The 18,860-nt window shown below is 35.2% G+C and overlaps 2 protein-coding genes and 1 non-coding gene across 3 annotated transcripts; all 3 read right to left on the minus strand.

The window, feature by feature from the left end:
* Positions 1–1,497: 1,497 nt before the first annotated feature.
* Positions 1,498–8,580, minus strand: LOC126722503 (protein RETICULATA-RELATED 1, chloroplastic-like). The gene is made up of 7 exons (XM_050425664.1): positions 7,802–8,580; positions 7,613–7,711; positions 6,529–6,749; positions 5,727–5,796; positions 5,361–5,440; positions 4,477–4,541; positions 1,498–1,928 (listed from the first exon to the last, which is right to left on the minus strand). Exons 1-7 carry the CDS (start codon positions 8,390–8,392, stop codon positions 1,735–1,737), a joined length of 1,320 nt encoding a protein of 439 aa, XP_050281621.1. The 5' UTR covers positions 8,393–8,580; the 3' UTR covers positions 1,498–1,734.
* A 105-nt stretch (positions 8,581–8,685) lies between these two features.
* On the minus strand, positions 8,686–8,767 carry TRNAS-GCU (transfer RNA serine (anticodon GCU)). Its single transcript has one exon. It is a non-coding gene; the product is annotated as a tRNA-Ser (tRNA).
* A 3,983-nt stretch (positions 8,768–12,750) lies between these two features.
* LOC126722511 (BTB/POZ domain-containing protein At3g44820) lies at positions 12,751–17,807 on the minus strand. The gene is made up of 4 exons (XM_050425671.1): positions 17,040–17,807; positions 16,558–16,627; positions 14,027–15,235; positions 12,751–13,919 (listed from the first exon to the last, which is right to left on the minus strand). The coding sequence occupies exons 1-4, from the start codon at positions 17,087–17,089 to the stop codon at positions 13,350–13,352; spliced, it is 1,899 nt and encodes a 632-aa protein (XP_050281628.1). The 5' UTR covers positions 17,090–17,807; the 3' UTR covers positions 12,751–13,349.
* Positions 17,808–18,860: the final 1,053 nt, after the last annotated feature.

An 18,860-nucleotide genomic window follows, 5' to 3' on the forward strand; every position in this document is an offset into this window, starting at 1 on the left:
TGATCTTGAAATTTTCTGAGTATGTATGGTGTGGGTACCTAAGGCATGCTTGGCAAAGTCCTAGGCATGCTTGCAACGTCCTTGGCCATTCTCGACATGCTTTGCAACGTCCTCGACATGCTTGGCAACGTCCTTAGCCGACATCGGCATGCGTTGCAACATCCTAGGCATCCCACATCGAATATAAATCCCCCTACTTTTTACCTTATAAGTTTTGAAGCGAAGGAGTAGTGTACCACTACTTTTTTAAAAGTGGGGGGATTTCTATTCGATGTGGGACGTTTAGGACGTTGCAAGTATGCCTAGGACGTTGCCAAGCATGCCTTAGGTACGCACATATGGTATAAAAAGAAAATATGAAGTGATTTTTTTTGTGACTTTTTGGTTGCCTCTCCTTTGTTACCATGTAAGCTTTGAAAGTCTATATTCTATGCCTTCTAAACAATTTTCAATTTAATTATTTTGTATATTTTGTTTGCTAGGTATTTTGCATATTTTTTACATACGTTTATTTGACTTTTTTGTTTTGTTTTGTCTTTTTATCATCAGACCAAAATATTAATCGAATTTTTGGCATAGACAGGAATTGAAGTCTAGATCTTTTATTCAACCATTAAAGATTTTACCAATTGAGCTAATTAAAACTTACCATTTTTGTTTATGTTAACAATCGATCAATAACATTTCACTTTTTATGTTTTTTTTTTTTCCTTTTAAATTTTGAACTGAACAAAATGAGTGCATATTCTTTCACATGTGCTTGAGTGATAAGTCTTGAGTGATAAGTCTAGCTAGTAGATACACAACAAAGATTTTTTTTCCAAAATAATCAAATCCCTCAAATTATTTTATTAGTTAGCTAAGGTTTTAAAACTATTTTGATATATAACAAATCGAGTGCAAAGAACTCAATTTTGCTCTGAGAAATTGCACTTGGAGACACTCGAGTTCCAAATCGAGTGCAGAGAACTCGATTTTGCTCTAGGAAATTGCACTTGGAACTCGAGTGTCTCACATTCGAGTTCCAAGTGCAATTTCGACACTTGAGTTCCAAGTACAATTTCTCAGAGCAAAATCGAGTTTTCTGCACTCGATTTGTTAGATACCAAAATAGTTTCAAAACCTTGACTAACTAATAAATTAGTTTGGCTTCTATAGTTATTTTCGAAAAAAAACCCACAACAGATAAGTTTATAATTTTTTATATTTATTTACCAAAAAAAAAGTTTATAATTTTTTATTAGATTTATCCAAACCTACTACCTATATCACTTTACATTTACGTTAAACCCTTGTCACATCAAAAAAAAAAAAATTTAAATTATTGTAATTCTTGTTAGTACTGGCCCCTGCAGTAAAGCATGGCAGACTTCAGTACCAACATCTGTTTATTATAATTCAAATTAATTTCTTACGTTGGTGAGCCAATTCACAAAGTTTTAGCTAAGATTTATTGGATACAATTATATTGATAGGTGAGAGTAAAACAGAAAGAGGTGAAAAATACTTATAACAAAATTTTAATAAACCAAAAAGATGGCCGAAAAAAGAAGCTTGATTTTGATTTATTGCTTGATGATACAAGCACAATCTCGCATCCCTGTAAGTTGTAATATAGGAAGCCAAACTAAATGAGGAGGCTTCTAGCCAGATCTAACGCCAAACCTTGAAGAACCTATCCTTTTAAGTTGAGAGTTGAAAAGCAGCTTCTACAATAGAGATTAGTTTATGTTGCTATTGTACCCCACTCAACTTAGCCCAGTCTACAAACTGCATACCAGCATAAACATTGTTAGCAAATCTCACGCCGACTGTGAAAGCCATTGCAACAGGTGGTAACCGCTTTGCCAATGGAGATGCTTCAACCAGTTGCTCCAGGCCATTTATGATTTGGTATCTGGTATTGGAAGACACAGCAAGAAAAACACCTGAAAGAGAAAGCATACGATAAGTAAATCCAGCAGCAGCAGATGGAAGAAAGTTACCTTCCCGTCCCATGGGTTTGTTACATAGGAATTTAGGACAGGAAATGTTAATTTTTGATAATTAGTAAAATTTTAGTTGTTCATTTGACAAGTTCTCGAGAATTACAATAGCCATAAACATCTCAATTCCCATGAAACTCAAGAATTCTAAATTCCACCTTTTCAGGTAAGAAATATCAATTCTCATGCATCTTGTATTTGTGAGAAATACTAATTTTATACTTCAATCTGACTTTTCACTTCTTCTTTCTTAAAACTAAACAAATAAAGTTCATTTTAGAACAAAACGATTTAAATTTTCATCCGAGTAAGATTTTTATTAATATCTAAGTGTATTTTTATCATTTAAAACTTTTCTCCAAAATGGACAATTATTATTTCTTTAGTTACTAAAATAATATGTATGACTAGTTTAAACAATTAAAATTTATATTATTAAATATACTATTTTTATAATATGATATAAATTCAAATTCAAAGTATATCCAAACAAATAAATGTCAAATTTTAGTAATTAAATTTGTGAGTTTAAACTCCTAAGAATTTGTAATTTTCGAGATTCGAAATTCTTCTCCTCAACGGAATAGGCCCTAAAGGAAACGAAAAAAAATAAGAGAAAACAATTTAATCTCTCACAACTAATAAAGCTTTTATACTCAGACTAGAATGGGTTCACACTTAAAGAGTGTATATTATATAACACATCACATCTCATTTTTATAAGTTGCAGAGGTCAGAATCAGAGGCATGCTCATTTCCATGTTACATAAGAAAGGAATAATATCCCTATAATGAATATTCTATAAATACCAAACATAAATGCCAGAACTGCAGATATCAAGATTGGAAATATTGTATTAAAAAAATCAAAGCAATATGAATAACTCTAATGTTCACCTTAGCTAGCAATAACAAAAAACCAAAGTTGTCCACATGCATCATTTTCTTAAAGTACTGACAACTATAGGCTATAGCAACACGTACAGTTTGTCCAAATCAAAACAGAACTTAATTAAAATTGCTAAATAGTTTATTCTTTTCTTTTTTATTTTCCTTTAAAAAAAAATTATAAGGAGGGGCCATGGGAGAAAAGATATGGCAAGACATCTTTTAAAAGAAAAACAAAACAAAAAAACCAGAATAACAAGCCCCCAACCTAGAAAATCAAGAAAAAGCTAAAAATGCATATATTTCCAGAAAAGGGCTTCCTTAGTTCATCACCATTCTAACAAACCGTTATCCACGTTGCTCAATCCAAAACATGTTACACCATTCAAATAAACTAATTTCAGTGATACGAAGAGTGCCCTCTATTTATCCCTCTTATCAGTCCCTTCGTCAAAGGGAATATAGGCCAAACTACAATTTTGGTCCCCTATGCATTTGTAGCAGTTTCAATTTCATCCCCTGTACATTTAATTGTTTCAATTTCGCTATTCAACTTTCAATATCAAGGTCTCTCAACTATTATTTGTATCAATTTCATCCCACAACTTTCAGAATCAAGTCACCTTTTAAGTTTGACTTAATTTTGAAAGTTGAGTGATGAAATTGACACAAATAATAGTTCAGGTACAAAATTAACAACATTAAATGTATAGATCTCGAATTGAAACTGCCCACAATCTTGGAGGACCAAAAGTGTAGTTTGGTTAGTAACATATAGTTTTTAAGTAACATGAAGTTTTGTGGGAAGTAGCTATAATTATGAAGATTTTCACTTAAAACCTACCTTATCAAATGCTACTATGTTCTAAGGAAAAAAACTATATAAAAAGTTCATATATCCACGAAGTCAGGTAAGTCTTCTACCATGTTTTGGTTCAGTTATGTGTATTACAATGATTCATGTAGTGGTAATTTATTACTAGCCAAAGATGTTCAAAGTAAATTCAAATTAATTAAATTTGAAAAACAACAGATGTAAGCCAACAAAGATTAATTGACAAGCATATGTACATAAGTCCCAATGGCCAGTGTTAATCCATATTTATCCACTTTTATTATAAATTTTTTATTTTTTTTATAAGTGATGATGATTCAATTGAAATTGTTAATAATTTTCTTTGCACTTTGAAACCTTGTATCTTGTATACATTAGGAAGATCATAGCTAAAAAAGAAAAGAGAACTTCTTTTTTGACATAAAAAGCTAATATATATGAAAGGCTAAAGCCAAAAAAAGAGAACCTTCTTTCGGTGAACACCTTAGCACTGTGATTTAATACTCGGAAGCAACTAAAACAAAAAGCCGTTCAGAAGAGTACAGAGACTATTGAAAGTAATTGTAAGGGACTTGTTCATGCTAATACAAAAATAGGTAAAAAAATTATTATGCTAGTACCCTGTAATTTTGTACTCAGGAGCAACTAAAACAGAAAGCCATTCAGAAGAGCACAGAGACTATTGAAAATAGTTGTGAAGGGCTTGGTCATGCTAGTACAAAACTATAAGTCAAGATATTGGAATATGAATAACAGGGTAATGCTTACCCCAAAGAGCAGCACTTTGTACAAGGGGCGGCACAGGTATGTCCTCGTCTGATTTGTTTAAACTCCTGATCATACATTCAATTACAGGTGGTATGTTAGTGTTTCCTTCAAAAGATGGGGGCAAAAGAAGGTAATGACAACAACAGTCTACACATGAATATCATTTCCCTAACTGGTGTCTATATGTATGTAGTCTTTCTTTAGTATAACACTTAACGACTAATAAATACAGGGGGAAAAATGGATACTATATATTTGAAATTAACATTTTTTAATCTTTTATCATTTATTGTTTTTGCTTACAAAAATGTGGGAAATGAGGGAGTTAGACCCAGGTTCTCCCCCATTCAGGCAGTAACATCAAGCCACAAGGCTGTTGGCTAATGTTTGTTGGTCAATCTAAAATATTATCATAGTTTATTGATTAATGGAATTAGGGGTCAATGCCCTCTAGCCAAATCAATTTGTCTATTATTCATCAGTATTTCAGTAATTCAATCCTGAAAACACTTGGCACAAAGTAGACTTTTTCTTGTCACATTTTTATTGATAAATTTATTCATAGAACCCAATTGACATATTTACATAAAGTACAAACCAAGCAACAATGTAATGCCAGAGAAACAAAGAAAATTCAAGGGGAAGCACAATTGGCTAGGGACCATGCCTCATGAAGCATAGGTCACTAGTTTGAGTCTCCTATTCATCCTCCCCTTGGGGCCAAAACTTACTTATCAACAAAAAAAATTTATAAAAAGGGAAAGAAAAACAAAAACAAACAAACAAAGAAACAGAATCATGTAGGATATATATATATATATATATATATATATATATATATATTTTGATATATAAGTAGGATAATTATCCTGATAGAAGCATACCGTTTGGCATTCATGATCATATTTGCAATGCCTTGGCCAATTAGACCACATCCAAAGCCAACTGATCCGTATAAGACACCCTGGATCCAGAATATATCAACCAATGAATTAAACATAGGAGATAAATATATACTAACACTTGAACCCATCTTTGGGCATATAGAAAAGTCAGGATTGAGCAAGAAACTGGTATTAAAATCCTGTTTTAAAGGGAACATTAAACAAGATATCACAATGAAAACCAAGGATGGAGCCAAGAACTCCATCCCACCCTTCCCATTGCAGGAGCATTATCCACAATATTCATTGTCCAGAAGGCAAGCAAACAGTTATCGGTTACTTATAAAGTTCAATTACATATGGTACCTTATAGAAGTATGTGGCAATCCGCTGCTTTGCTGAGAATCTACATCCTGGCCTTTCCGCCTCAAAAACACTGCATTAGAGAAATATTTTTCTATGAATGAAGCACTCCCCAATCATCTAAAGTTTTGTGCAAAAAGGATGTGAAGTCCTTAAAAAGTTTACCAAAAGAGACATTGAGGAGGATATCTATGAGGCCCCTGCAAGGTATCTACTATCTATGGGTCCACAGTTAGTCAACAAGATTTTATCTCCCTTCAATATTGCTAGTTTCTAAGGATTTTAATCAATACTATTAACATTTTCTGAACCATTTTGGTTATGATCATGATCCAAGACCCTAGGACAGTACTGTTTTACTAGCAGGCCCAGTTCACTAGTTTAATGCACAAGACACTACTCCAAGCCTAACACTACCAATACATTAGACTATATTGTAGCACTTATGCTTACATTCTTCCTGAATCCATTAATCATTCTTCCATAAACTCTATACAGTAACTTCTAAATAGCCAAATTTCTTTTTCAGCACCATTACCACTTCTTTTCTGTAAATAAATCATCCACCTATTTACCAAAAAATATAAACTGTCCACCTGTCAACCAGATTCAAATCTGTCTCCCTAGGCCTTTCATTCGAAATCCAAACTAAAGCAAACTAAAACACTTTATATCTAAACAGTCACTGATCTAGTATAAAATACATATCCAGCACTAAGCAGCAAGGTGCATACAGCATAGGAAAAAAAACACTGACTACAGAATTATAGTTTCAGATGGATCATAGTGTCAGTTTGCAACAAACCTGCTAGGAAGAGCTGCACAAGCCCGGTTAAAGCTTCCAAATAAACCATTTGGCATGGATGGCTGACCAAATCGAGCATAAGGTGCTAGTAAACCAACCAAAGCAATGTCTACCACTACACCAACTAAAAGATCAGCAGCGTACAACTCAAACTCAGCCCAAAAATCCTTGCCTCTTTTCTGAACTTCCGCAAATGTTGCACAACAAGAATCTATGACTATCTGCATAACACCAAATCAAAAGCAAGAATTTCATTATTACATTAACATTAGATGCATGGCACCAGCTCTGAGAAACCTGTAATATGGACTCATTCAATCTGAACTACACACTTAATAACCAAAAGCTGCAATGATTATTTAGTTTCAATATATATATATATATATATATAGAGAGAGAGAGAGAGAGGAGAGTTAGGATCAAGTTACACCACATCTAACTTTTTCTTAATTTTACACCATCTAATAAAATTTTATTGAATTACTATTTTGAAAATCCCAACATTGGATTACACATGCACCAAATTTTGTATCTGTTAGATGTTGTTTACTATTCGATTCATAAACTCATTTTTATTAGTAAATTTTAAGTACAAAAAGCTTGAAATTTTAAAATTATATAGATGAGATAGCTATTGATCTCTAATTGTATCAAAATTTGCAAACATGAAGGGTATTATAAGTTATCAAAATACACATCCATTAAAATATTATTGAGTGGTGAACCTCTCTCTCTCTCTCTCTCTATATATATAGGTTGCCAAAAGAAAATATTTTTTCACATCATAATTTGGCTTTTAGAGTTACAAATAGTCCTAAATTATTATTATTTTTAACTAATTAGAACTCATCATCTTCTTAGATAGAGCAACCCTCGCAATACTAAACAAATAAAAATAAAAACTATGTTTGATCTTCTCTAACCAAATTCTAATAAATTAGGTAAGTTTTTTCCCCTATAAATTCTCTAATTTGACACTTTTTTATTAATTAAATACTATCAATCAAACATGCAAACATCAAAATTATTTTTTCCATTTAAAAAATAAAATAAAAAAACAAAAAAAAAAACACTGAAAACAAACCTCGGTTCCAACTTTAAAGAGAAAAGAAGGATCAGCCAGCATTCGATTTCGAAGCATGGAACAGTACTTCATCAAAAATCCCAGCGGCCAACCTGACCCCTGCAATCAAATATTAACTATTCTATTCAGCTCTTTAAAAAAACTATATGGAAAACTCAATTGAATTTATTAACATGCACAGCACATTACCTGCAAATCCAAGTATCGCTCAAGAAACACTTGGCGAATCCCAGTGATCTTAGCAGCCTCCAACATATCTTTAGGAAGCTCAACACCGCGATCCTTCGTTTTCCTCATCACTTCCTCCAACTTCAATATCGGCCCGAACTCTTTTTCCTCACCATTCTCTTCTCCATCGCCACCTTCGCCGCCGCCGCCGCCACCACCATTTCCATTACCACTACGATCATCGTCATCTCCGCCGTTGCCGCCAAAATCGGTTTTTTGCTCATGATTTCCCTCCAAAACCCTAACTTCATCTTCCGGCACCGTGATCGCGTTGGCCTCCTCCGACGACGACGACTCGATGGCACAGTTGAGTTTGAAGGAGTGGTGGTGGTGGCTCCTGAGAGGCGAGTAGTGGCGTTGTGATGAATGAGAAGAAGAAGCTATTAACTTTGGTGGAGAGTACTTGGTGGTCGTGTCGTCGAATCGTGAAAGCCTGAAGTGGACGGTGAAATTGTGTTTGTGAGTACATTGCGGCGTCGGATTGGTGGTGGTGGTGTCGTTGAAGGGGTTGCGTAAATAAGAGAGCTGGAAGCTCGGGGAACAAAACGACATGTCGTTAAAGGAATTGGGAAATGAAAATGGTGGCGGCGGAGAACGTTGAAAAAAGCACGTGGTTACAGTTACGATACGAGCAGTCGAATAGTTCAATACAAAAAACAAACAAAGGGGGAAGATTGATGAAGAGGGTTTTTAAGGTTTTGTGCAGTGAAGGAGAGAGAGAGGGTAGAGAGAGACAAATGGGAAGGTTGGGATTAAATGTGGTCACGTCCAGGGAGCTGAACCGGATTATCCAATGAAAATTTGGCAAAAGAAAATTTGAATTTTTGGAAAAAATAAAATTATTCCGTCGCCTGAGAGATTCGAACTCTCGCGGGGAAACCCCATGTACTTAGCAGGCACACGCCTTAACCACTCGGCCAAAGCGACGCTAGATGTCAGGTATTGATATTTTTCCATAGAAATAGATACTTTTACAAATCTTACCCATTAATCTTCTTATTACATTATTATTATTATAATTCTATAAATACAAGGAGGTTTTGAACATGGTAATTGAATCTTCCCGTTGGAAACAAAAAAGGTACCAACTAGGGCTGTCCACGGGTCGGGTTTGTGCCCAACCCGGACTCGACCCGACTGCATTGGGTGGGGAAAATTTTAACCCATAACCAACCCAGCCAGAGTTTCGATTCTGTCGGTTCGGGTCGTATCGGTTTTGGGTCCATATCGGTCTGTTTTGGGTTCGTCGGAGTGGAGCGAAATCTGGCTGGATTTTGGCCAAATTATGGCCGAATTTCTTAAGATCTGGCCAAAATATGCCTATATCGTCGGACTTAAGAGTTCAGAGTCTGTAGACTTACCAGTTTTTGGCTGAAACTCATGATTTCCAACGAGGGAAGAACAGCTCATCGGGCGGGTCAAGTTCGTCAGTTTCTCAGACAGCTAACCCGCAACTCGAACCGATGCTCTTGGGTCCATGTGCCGGCGACCCGCGTCCGACTGAAACCAAGCTTTGATCGGGCGGTTTCGGGTGAAGATGATCGGGTTCCGGGCGGGTCGTGGACAGCCCTAGTACCAACAAATTAAGTTACAAAGGCGTGAATTTTAATTGGCTCAAATGATAAGTCTTTTATGGTTGAACAAAAGACTAAAGGTTCAATTTTCGCCAAAATCAAAAACTAATTGGTATCTTAGGCTGTGTTTGTTTTGGGTGAAAATGGTTTGAGGAAATCATTTTCCGTAAAATAGGCTGTTTGGTTGGTTTTTAAAATAGAATTTTCCGGAAATCATTTTCATTTGACCGTAAAAAAGAAGCTTTGACCACGGAAATTCATTTCCGTTCCTATTTTCACTTCAAATGGTTTCCGGAACTGAGACGCGCAAAGAAAGGAGCTCACAAACGCGCAAAGGGAGAAAGAGAGAGAGAAAGAACGATCTTGTGAACGCGCAAAGGGAGAAAGATTGCGCCATCGATCGCGATCTCGCCTTCGCGCCGATCGTGATCTCGCGAAGCACCGCGCCAATCTCGCCTTCGCCTCCGCCACGCGATCTCGCCCCTCGTCGAACCCAATCGCCTCTCTCTCTTCCTTCTTCTCTCAATTTGACCGGATTTTATGATTTTTTTTTCCTGGGTTTTGTCTGTGTTTCTGTATTGAGGAATGAATGATATTACATATTTGTTTGGCAACCGAGAAAATGTGACCGGATTTGATGATTTTTTTTCTGGGTTTTGTTTGTGTTTCTGTATTGAGGAATGAATGATATAATATATTCGTTTGGCAACCAAGAAAATGTGAGAAAATGTGAGCAACAAGTAGAAAATGTGTTTTTTATGGTATTTTCAAGAACACAACCAAACACCAGAAAATATTTTTCGAAACATTTTTTGAAATGCAACCAAACACATGAAAACATTTTCCTTTCCGGAAAATAGCATTTCCGAAAAATGGAATATTTTTCGGAAATGCTTTTACACGAACCAAACACAGCCTTATTCTTATTACAAAAAGTAATCATTAAAAGCATACGTAAGTTGGAATTCTATAATAAATAAATTGCAATGCTCTTAGTAGACCATCATTAATCCTTTTATGTTACTATATTTGCCTTTAATTTTATAAATAAGAGGAGTGCTATGTATACAATATTTTCACAACAAATCATAGGTGATAAGTTGTTATTGGTTTTAATTTGAAGCTACAACTTAAATTACTTTTTTGCCCACTCATAACAACTAATAACAATTTATCACTTAAGATTTGTTATGATATTGTGAACATAACATTTTTCTTAAAAGAATTAATCTAATTGTATATACACGTGATTTTACTATGTCCTTGATATTTCTTAAATGATAGGATTAGAATTTATTAAACCCTTTAAACTAATATTATATTATATTATATTATATTATATATATATTAAAAGAAGGTGGCTTACAACTCCAAGGCCAGGCTTAAATTTGACGATGATTAAATTATTAAAGTAGGCTACCATATAAGTGAATCACATGATACAATAGAGAAAAATGAAGTAAAAAAATGTAATGAATGATGTTACTTATAAGGAACTTAACTTACAATGTCAAAATGTTCTCATGGACTAAATCGACATAAAAACATAATATTCAAGGAAGAAATCAATTGTTCAGGTCGAAACAAATGACAATGTGGAAAGTGGAAACTCCAACCAAACCCATCCTTGTTCTAACCATGACTGTAGCCAAAATTATTGACAAAAAGCCTGAGACAAACTCATTCCTCAGCCGGCTAAAACTCTTACAACGTCACAATCCTTTCCTCTGACACTGTATCTGACACATCTACTTTTCTTTTCTTTTCATTTTTTGACTTTTACAGGTTTCTAATTTCTATCGAGTGTACTTGCAATATAAACTTATATGGTATATACGCACAAAGAACGCTTGTTAAAAGATTTCTAATATTGTTATTTAAGAATTGTGAAAATACGTATAAGTTAAAAAGTATTTTGAAAATAAGTGTGATATTTAAACATTAAAAACTGTTGTTTAAATAATAATACCAAATACTACTAAATGTGTAAAACGTTGTACAAATTTTGTGTGACTATAATATAAGTTTATAATGTTAGTTGTAAACTAAGAATTTTTTTTTTTTTAATTATTCTAATTTTTAAAGCCTCAATGCTATGTGCTTATTGATTTTGAAACTATGCTTTACAGTTTACATCCCCAACGTTAAACACAGTAACACACTCTTTGCTTGGCCGGTTTGGCGTCGTGATATATGCAATCCTTTCTTTTGGCACGAGCAAATCATGAACCTAATTAATTACAAATGCTTTGTTTAAATTAGTACTTCTTAGCTATTACCTATCACATATAATCATATATTTCAGTCAAAAGCTATGTCATTCATGTTGATTTAAACGGTATAAAAATTTGGAAGTTGTATGTGAAATTATCACAATTCACAACAATTACTCAGCTATACCATTTTTTTGATAAACACTTAGCATACTAAACCATTGTGAATAAATGAATAGTAATACTAGTTTTGTGGATAGCAATAGAAAAGGAACCTTGATTTCATGATAGGGGATCAAAGCATAAACTGAATTTTTTTTTGCCATTTAAGAGTAAAAAATATATTAAGATTACAAACTAAATAAATACATGAGTAATAAGACTGACATCTATGGTATTTACTCAAATGTATTTAAACTTAATCATCTCAGAATATAACTTGACATTCTTTTAAATCATGAAATTCACCATCTCACAATCTGTACAATATCATTCCAACTAAAGCACTAATTAGATTTCCGAAGTAATTTTTTTTTTTAAGCACACAAACAAATCCTTTAGATGGAACAATACTACATGAGATTGGCAAGAAGCAAAACCCTAATAATGAAGTCCCAAATCTCTTTGAAATTTTTATTTTGTATCACATCCACCCCTTTGTGAGTGGAGTGATACATATCCCCGTGATACAAAATAACACCTCCTAACTTTGGGTCTCAAATAACAAATCACGCCAAAGCATATTGACAAACATATAAATCATTTGCATAAAAACAAAAAGAAAAACAAAATCACACACACTTGGTTGCAACGTGCAGACAACAGAGTTGAGGTGTTCTTCTTTGTAACTTGAAATATTCTCCACATATATTGAATCGTGAAAAATGCAGATGCTGTCTAATTTCATGAGTAGGTTACAAGAACAAGAGCTGCAATCTACTTTTGAAATTTGATGTATCCTAGATGAAGGCTATGGATCAGAAGCGAAAAGCTTACAAAACCGTGCCTTTCAACAAGACCATCATTCCCATTGCGGCATTTCCTATGAAAAGCCTTCACATTATCCCAATATTCATTTCATCTTTGTGCACTTCAAACCTTAATATGGAGATTCACCAAAGGCTAAACAAAATAACCAGAACTCAGTTCATTAGGAATTTCAGACACGGGAAACATAAACCTTTTCTCATCTTTCCAATGTTTGACAAACTTATAACTTGATTCACTGTGCTGTACATGTATAAGCACCAAAGAAGAAATAACTACAGAAATGAGAAGTATTAACAATATATAACTGTAACTTGATGTATTCACTTGTATAGACTCCACAACAGATATTGTGGAAAACAAAGCCGTGAGTCCAAATTTCAGATGGGATCAGCGCTCCATCTTCAATGACAAATCATTTCTTTCTGATTTTCTGGTTAATTCTTTGATGCCTACCAACCCCTACCCTACAAGCCCCAAAGAAAAACATATAGGCAGCCATTCTCCTTACAGACACTCCAAAAACAATTCTGAGGAGCAAAACTATGGCTCTTTTTTGACTGCCTTCCGATAATGCCAGATTCAAACAAAGGAAAGAAGAGGAAAATGCTCGATTGTTGAAAAAAAAGCCAAAAATAGGAGGCAAATTGTAACATTTTCCTTTCCTTTCCTTTGCACATTCTGAACCAAAGAGTATGTACGAAAATGCCATCCTCAGTTTTCTTGTACTAACCCTCAAAACAACGAGAAACTTTTCCTGTGTCTGGAATGACAGGGAGGACATGCCTGCTCAACTGATGCTCTTGGAGTAGGTCCAGTGCTTTCACCAGTATCTGGTTGAGCATCTGAGGATCGTGGAATAAGCTTGAATCCAAGTTTCTTTGCAACCAAACGAGGAGAACTAAGGGTGCTATGTGATTTCGTAACCTTTTTCATTTCTTGCTTTATTTTACTAAATTCTTCCTCAAGTTCCCCAACTCTAGACCTCATCCTTTCCATATCCACCTTTAGAACCTGGTTTTCACGTACTACTGTCACCCACCCGTCCCTCTGTACAATCTGACCTGCCATGTCACCTGGGACAGTCAAAGGACCTGCAGGGGCACTTTCAGCGTCCAATACATGGAGACAGCCAGCTAGTGCTGTCCTTAACTGCATCTGCTCGAAGAACAGAACTTGGAGAACAACTCTAAGTGGCAACCTATCATTTTGGGATGCATGGGCACAAGCATCAATTGATAGCTTCTGGTAGTCAATGACGTTGCAGAGTTCTTCCTTATCCTCCTCTGAAAGCCAAGGGTGTGCCTGCAAAATGCCATTTTTTCCCCTGTAAGTACAATGCTATTATCAATTATAAACCTCAAAAGCCAAAAGATGCTTTCACTTTTATAGTAGGTTAAGCAAACTCAGACCTTGAAATATATATCCACTGCTCTGTATAGCCCATCATGCAAAGGTCTTGAAGATTCTGGGAGGGCCATCGCAAGCACGCGAATCTTCCCCGGTTTCAAATTCACATCAGAAGCTACCTCTGCTATATAGCCATCTATCAACTTTGCAACGTTTCTTAATGGTCCAGATGATGGCGATGTTTCCAGGTCAAATGATGATGGAGAAAATGATGTTATCCCCGACTCTGAAGACATAAAATAATGAATGATTCTTTCAACACAGTCAGTATTATATAATGTATCAGAATCTGAATAAGTAGGAATCAGAAGACCATCTAGGGTTGCCAGTTCTAGTTGCATTCCTATCCTCCTCTCCAAAGAGTCCTTGCACGCATGAGAGACGCCCAATATCAATGCAACACGAAGTAGTCCCAGTAAGAAACGGCAAAAGGATTTCCCCTTTTTTTCTGGCAGGAGCTTCGCAATGCTTTCCAATAGAACTCTTTGATCCACAGTAGCAGGTGTCAAGCTAAAACTTGCAACTGTTCTGGTTTTGCCACTTTGTCCACCCTGCCATCGGCCTAGACCCGGTAGGTACTTTCTGGCATAGTACATTGTTGCACCAGCTAGGTTTTCAGGTCTTATACCTTTTGCTTCCATTGTCTTCATAAGTTTCTCAAACAAACTCACACTAAGATATGAGATGTCTTCAAACCACCAATCAGATTCAGAGCTTCGAATTCTGGCCCCTGTGTTAATTCCGTTCCATAAGATGCTTCCACCAGGGCTCTGTAAACTTCCATACATCATCATGGGCCAACCAAACAAACTAGGATCTGTACAAACCATCATAGAGAGAGCATTAAAACATTTGCTCAATATCTGGAGCTTTTCAGCCCTTGACATGACAGGCTCAGAACTTTGAAGAGCCAAAATACAATCTTTCCAGTTGCGAAGTATATTCTTATGGAAGAAACTCTCTGACTTAGAGATTAAATTTCCTTCTCCATACTCATCTGTCATTTCAAGGTAGTCTGCCACACAGTACACCACTACTATGTTTCTTGGTGTCAGTTCGACCCGGACACCGTAGCAGAATTTAACTGCAATCAAGAAAGAGTCAGGGCCACCGGGGAACTCTTCCAGCACTGCAGTGAAAATCTTCTCAAATTTACTTTGGGATTCTTCATATACTCTTGCTATCTTCCCACATTTTGATATGAGAGGAAACTGGAAAGTCATCCATTGTAATAAATTATAATCTTATTTAATATTAATGCAGTACAATACATAAAGAATAAAACTTACAGCTCCAACTGCAGCAGTTTTCTATGAATTATGACATTCAATTGTATTTCAAATACAATAACATATGAAGACCAAACTAACTGCAAACAATATGCCTAAGAAGTATAGAATGCTTTTTTTTTTTTTTGATAAGTGAGTTTTGGCCACAAGGGGAAGGGACCTAAGAAATATAACATGCTAATCAATAAAAGCTATCAGCAAGATGCAGATTTCAAAGAATCAACAGTGCATGGTAATAAGGGGAACACATCTAAAAATGGCTACTTGGTTTTCATTAAACAAATGCCCTACACAGTTTTTTATGCTAAATCTATTGGAAATTTTGATAGCGATGTACATAATATGGCAGACCAGTTATATATAAAACATGTGGAGAACAAGCAAAATCGCCATTCATTCAGGTACACCAAGAAGCTTCTTTTATGTAAAAAATTTCAATGATTTTAAACATATTCATGAAGTTTGTCCTCATGATCAACCATATGAAATTAACTTGTGGAGTAGCTCTCCCTCTTGCCTCCCCATTCCCCTCTCTTACTCTTGGTTTGGGACTACTGTTGGTGCAAACTCAAAAACTTGGAATAACAACTTGGGATTTTGGTATTTATGTAAGCAGTGTGAGATCCTTGATGAGCTGAATTTTAATTGTTGTAAAGCTTGGCTTGGCAACGACATTGATAGAGGCAGCATGAGTATTGAATGGATGGTAGAACTGGATTTCTAGCAGTCCCTTAATTCTTGGGGTCATGATGTTTCAAATTTATGTGATTTAGCAGAAGCAATGTGCAATGAAAAAGAGAGAGAAGGAGAAGAAGAGGGGCTTGGTGGTGAGTGCGGTTGGTGTCCTTTTCTGGTGGTGTTTGGCTGTTAAGAAAATCGAGGAAGCGAATATAGCCTTTGGGGTTTTGTCATTGTTGTTTGATAATTTTAATTTTTTTTCACTTCTGTAATCTTTATTAGAGAATAAATTCTCCATAAAATAGGATTATGGATAAAACCTCAACTTGAACATCTAATTCTCTCCATTTTTAACTCCCCCAAAACCTACGGGTCTAAAAACAAGTGTCTTTTAACATGTCATCAACATGTATATTAAGTTAATCACAGACTAAAACTTTAACAGATAATACAAAACAAATCAAAGAATTGAGAAACCATTGAATAGATATGTACACGCAAAAGAGAAAAGAAGATAAATCAAGTTCTTATGATGAATACCCACAACAGAAAATGGGTAGAAATACCTTGTGAAGATGGAAGTTAATGCCATCCACCACAACCGTAATATCACTCGGCAATCCAGCATTGCAGAACCTGTCAAACCCATAAAATCCACCAAAATTATTAACATAAAAGATTAAGTACTTTTTTTCTTCTAAGGACCTTGCAATAACTACCACCAACAGAATGTTTAAGATATAATTAATTTCCATTGTAATAAGCCTTAGGCCTTTGAGCTTTTAAAGGCCTATTTATTCTAGGACCCAATAAATAATAAAAGAAGATAAACAAGAATCAGAACTAACAAGCTCAATTAGTAAAAGGAGCCTGAGTTCAAATTTCAGCTAAACCAGCTTTGGCCTGATAATAAAGTGCGATCAGTGGACGCCACAGGTTCAAATTCTGTAACACTATTTTTTTTTTAAAAATGAACTAAACAGAAAAATTTAAACAAAATATTATGAAACCAAAGCATATGAGAAGTGGGGTTTGTGTGAATGATTACCAGTCATTGCCTTCTCGACGAAACCCAGAGACCTTCCCAGCTGGAGCCATGGCCAAGCGAGAGAAAGGAAAGGCCTTTCTGTCTCTGTCTCTGTCTCTCTCTCTCTTCTACCAAGTCCACTTCTTCATTTTCCGTTGGAGACCCAAATATTAGTTCTCTCTAATAAAAGAGAGAGAGAGAGAGAGAGAGAGAGAGAGAAAGAAAAAAAACAAAGATACCCAACAAGGAAAACAAACAGAGCTGAGAGCAAGAATCGGAGTTCCACTGAGTCAACTGGGGTCGTGTCGGCAACAGTGGGCCTTTACAGCTAGGAAATGTCCGTGCGTGCGTGCCCACCAAAGATAATAAAACCAAACAAAAGCAATCACTTTGGGATTTTGTGAGAAAAAAAAAAAAAGAAGAATTTTATAGATCACGACCAAGCAAAAAGTGTGTTTAACGTTGGTGGTGTACGTTTTTTTCAACTTTTTAAGCACAGAACAATGAAACTATGAAAGGGTAAAGCTTTTTTCTTTTCTTTTCTTTTAATATAATTTTAAAAAACAGGAAAGTGGGTGTGAGAGACAAGGTCAGAGGAAAGGTTGTAGGGGTCATAGCCGGTCGAGGAACGATAGGTAATTATATGAAACCGGCCGAGGTTGAATGATGTTTGTCTCATGCTTTTTGCCGAACATCTTGGCTGCAACAATCAATGCCAATCATGGTTTTTGAAGCGCGCGTTGTTCTTGTTTGGTTGGAGAAGCCCAGCACTGTGTGTGTATTATTAATGTGTATTGGGGGAAAGGAAAGTCTGAAAAGGATTGGAATGTACGCATGTATTTGTAACTGCTCAGACCATTGTTAAGTGGGTTATTTTAGTGTTTTACTAATACAATAGTGAAAATAGTTGAGGGGTAGCCAATCACATTCATATAAACTTTTTTTTTTTCTCCACCATGCCAATTTGGCACTAATAAGTTTATATGAATGTGATTGGCTATCCCTCAACTATTTTATTCAAGTTACAGCAAATGTTGTGGTTGTAGAAGAATATTATGAACACAATTTATTTTACAACATGCTATGATGGCAATTTATGAGTGAAGGATACTTGCTTTTACATGGGTCTATGCTGCCTATTGTTTATGCTATTTTTATTTTTCACCACTTACAACCTGCTATTTTAACAAGGCGTGAATGACATTGTTTTGTATGGCAAGTTTAGTACCAAATTGGCCATGGTGGAGAAAAAATAAGAGGTATATATGAATGTGATTGTCTATCTCTCAATCACTTTATTCAAGTTGTGACAAATGTTGTGGTTGTAGAAGAATGTTATGAACATAATTTATTTTACAACTGACTATGGTGGCAATTTTTGATCAGTTAATACTCCTTTTACATGGGCCCATGCTGCCTATCATTTATGCTATTTTTACTTTTCACCACTTACAACTTGCTATTTCAACAAGGCGTGAATGACACTAGTTTCAGTAGTTTGTATGGCTAGTCCTTATCCTTTCTAGTTGTTATTCTCTTAAATATTTGTGTAGATAATGTTAGGGATGCATATGTTTTTCATAACGGTCAGTTTTGATTGGAAATTTGGAATACAATTACTTATTTCTATGTTGCATGGCCAACCTTCCTTTTTAGTTGTCCTTTTAAATATTTGTTTGGAATAATGTTAGGTATACACAATTTTTTATAACGGTTATTATAGTCGGTTTTGATTGGTGTAATATTACTTATTCCTATGTGGCATGGCTAGTCCTTATCTCTTTTAGTTGTCTTCTTAAATATTTTTATAGAATAATGTTAGGGATACATAAACTTTCATAT

This window comes from Quercus robur, chromosome 1 (genome assembly GCF_932294415.1).
Source record: "Quercus robur chromosome 1, dhQueRobu3.1, whole genome shotgun sequence".
Lineage (NCBI taxonomy): Eukaryota > Viridiplantae > Streptophyta > Magnoliopsida > Fagales > Fagaceae > Quercus > Quercus robur.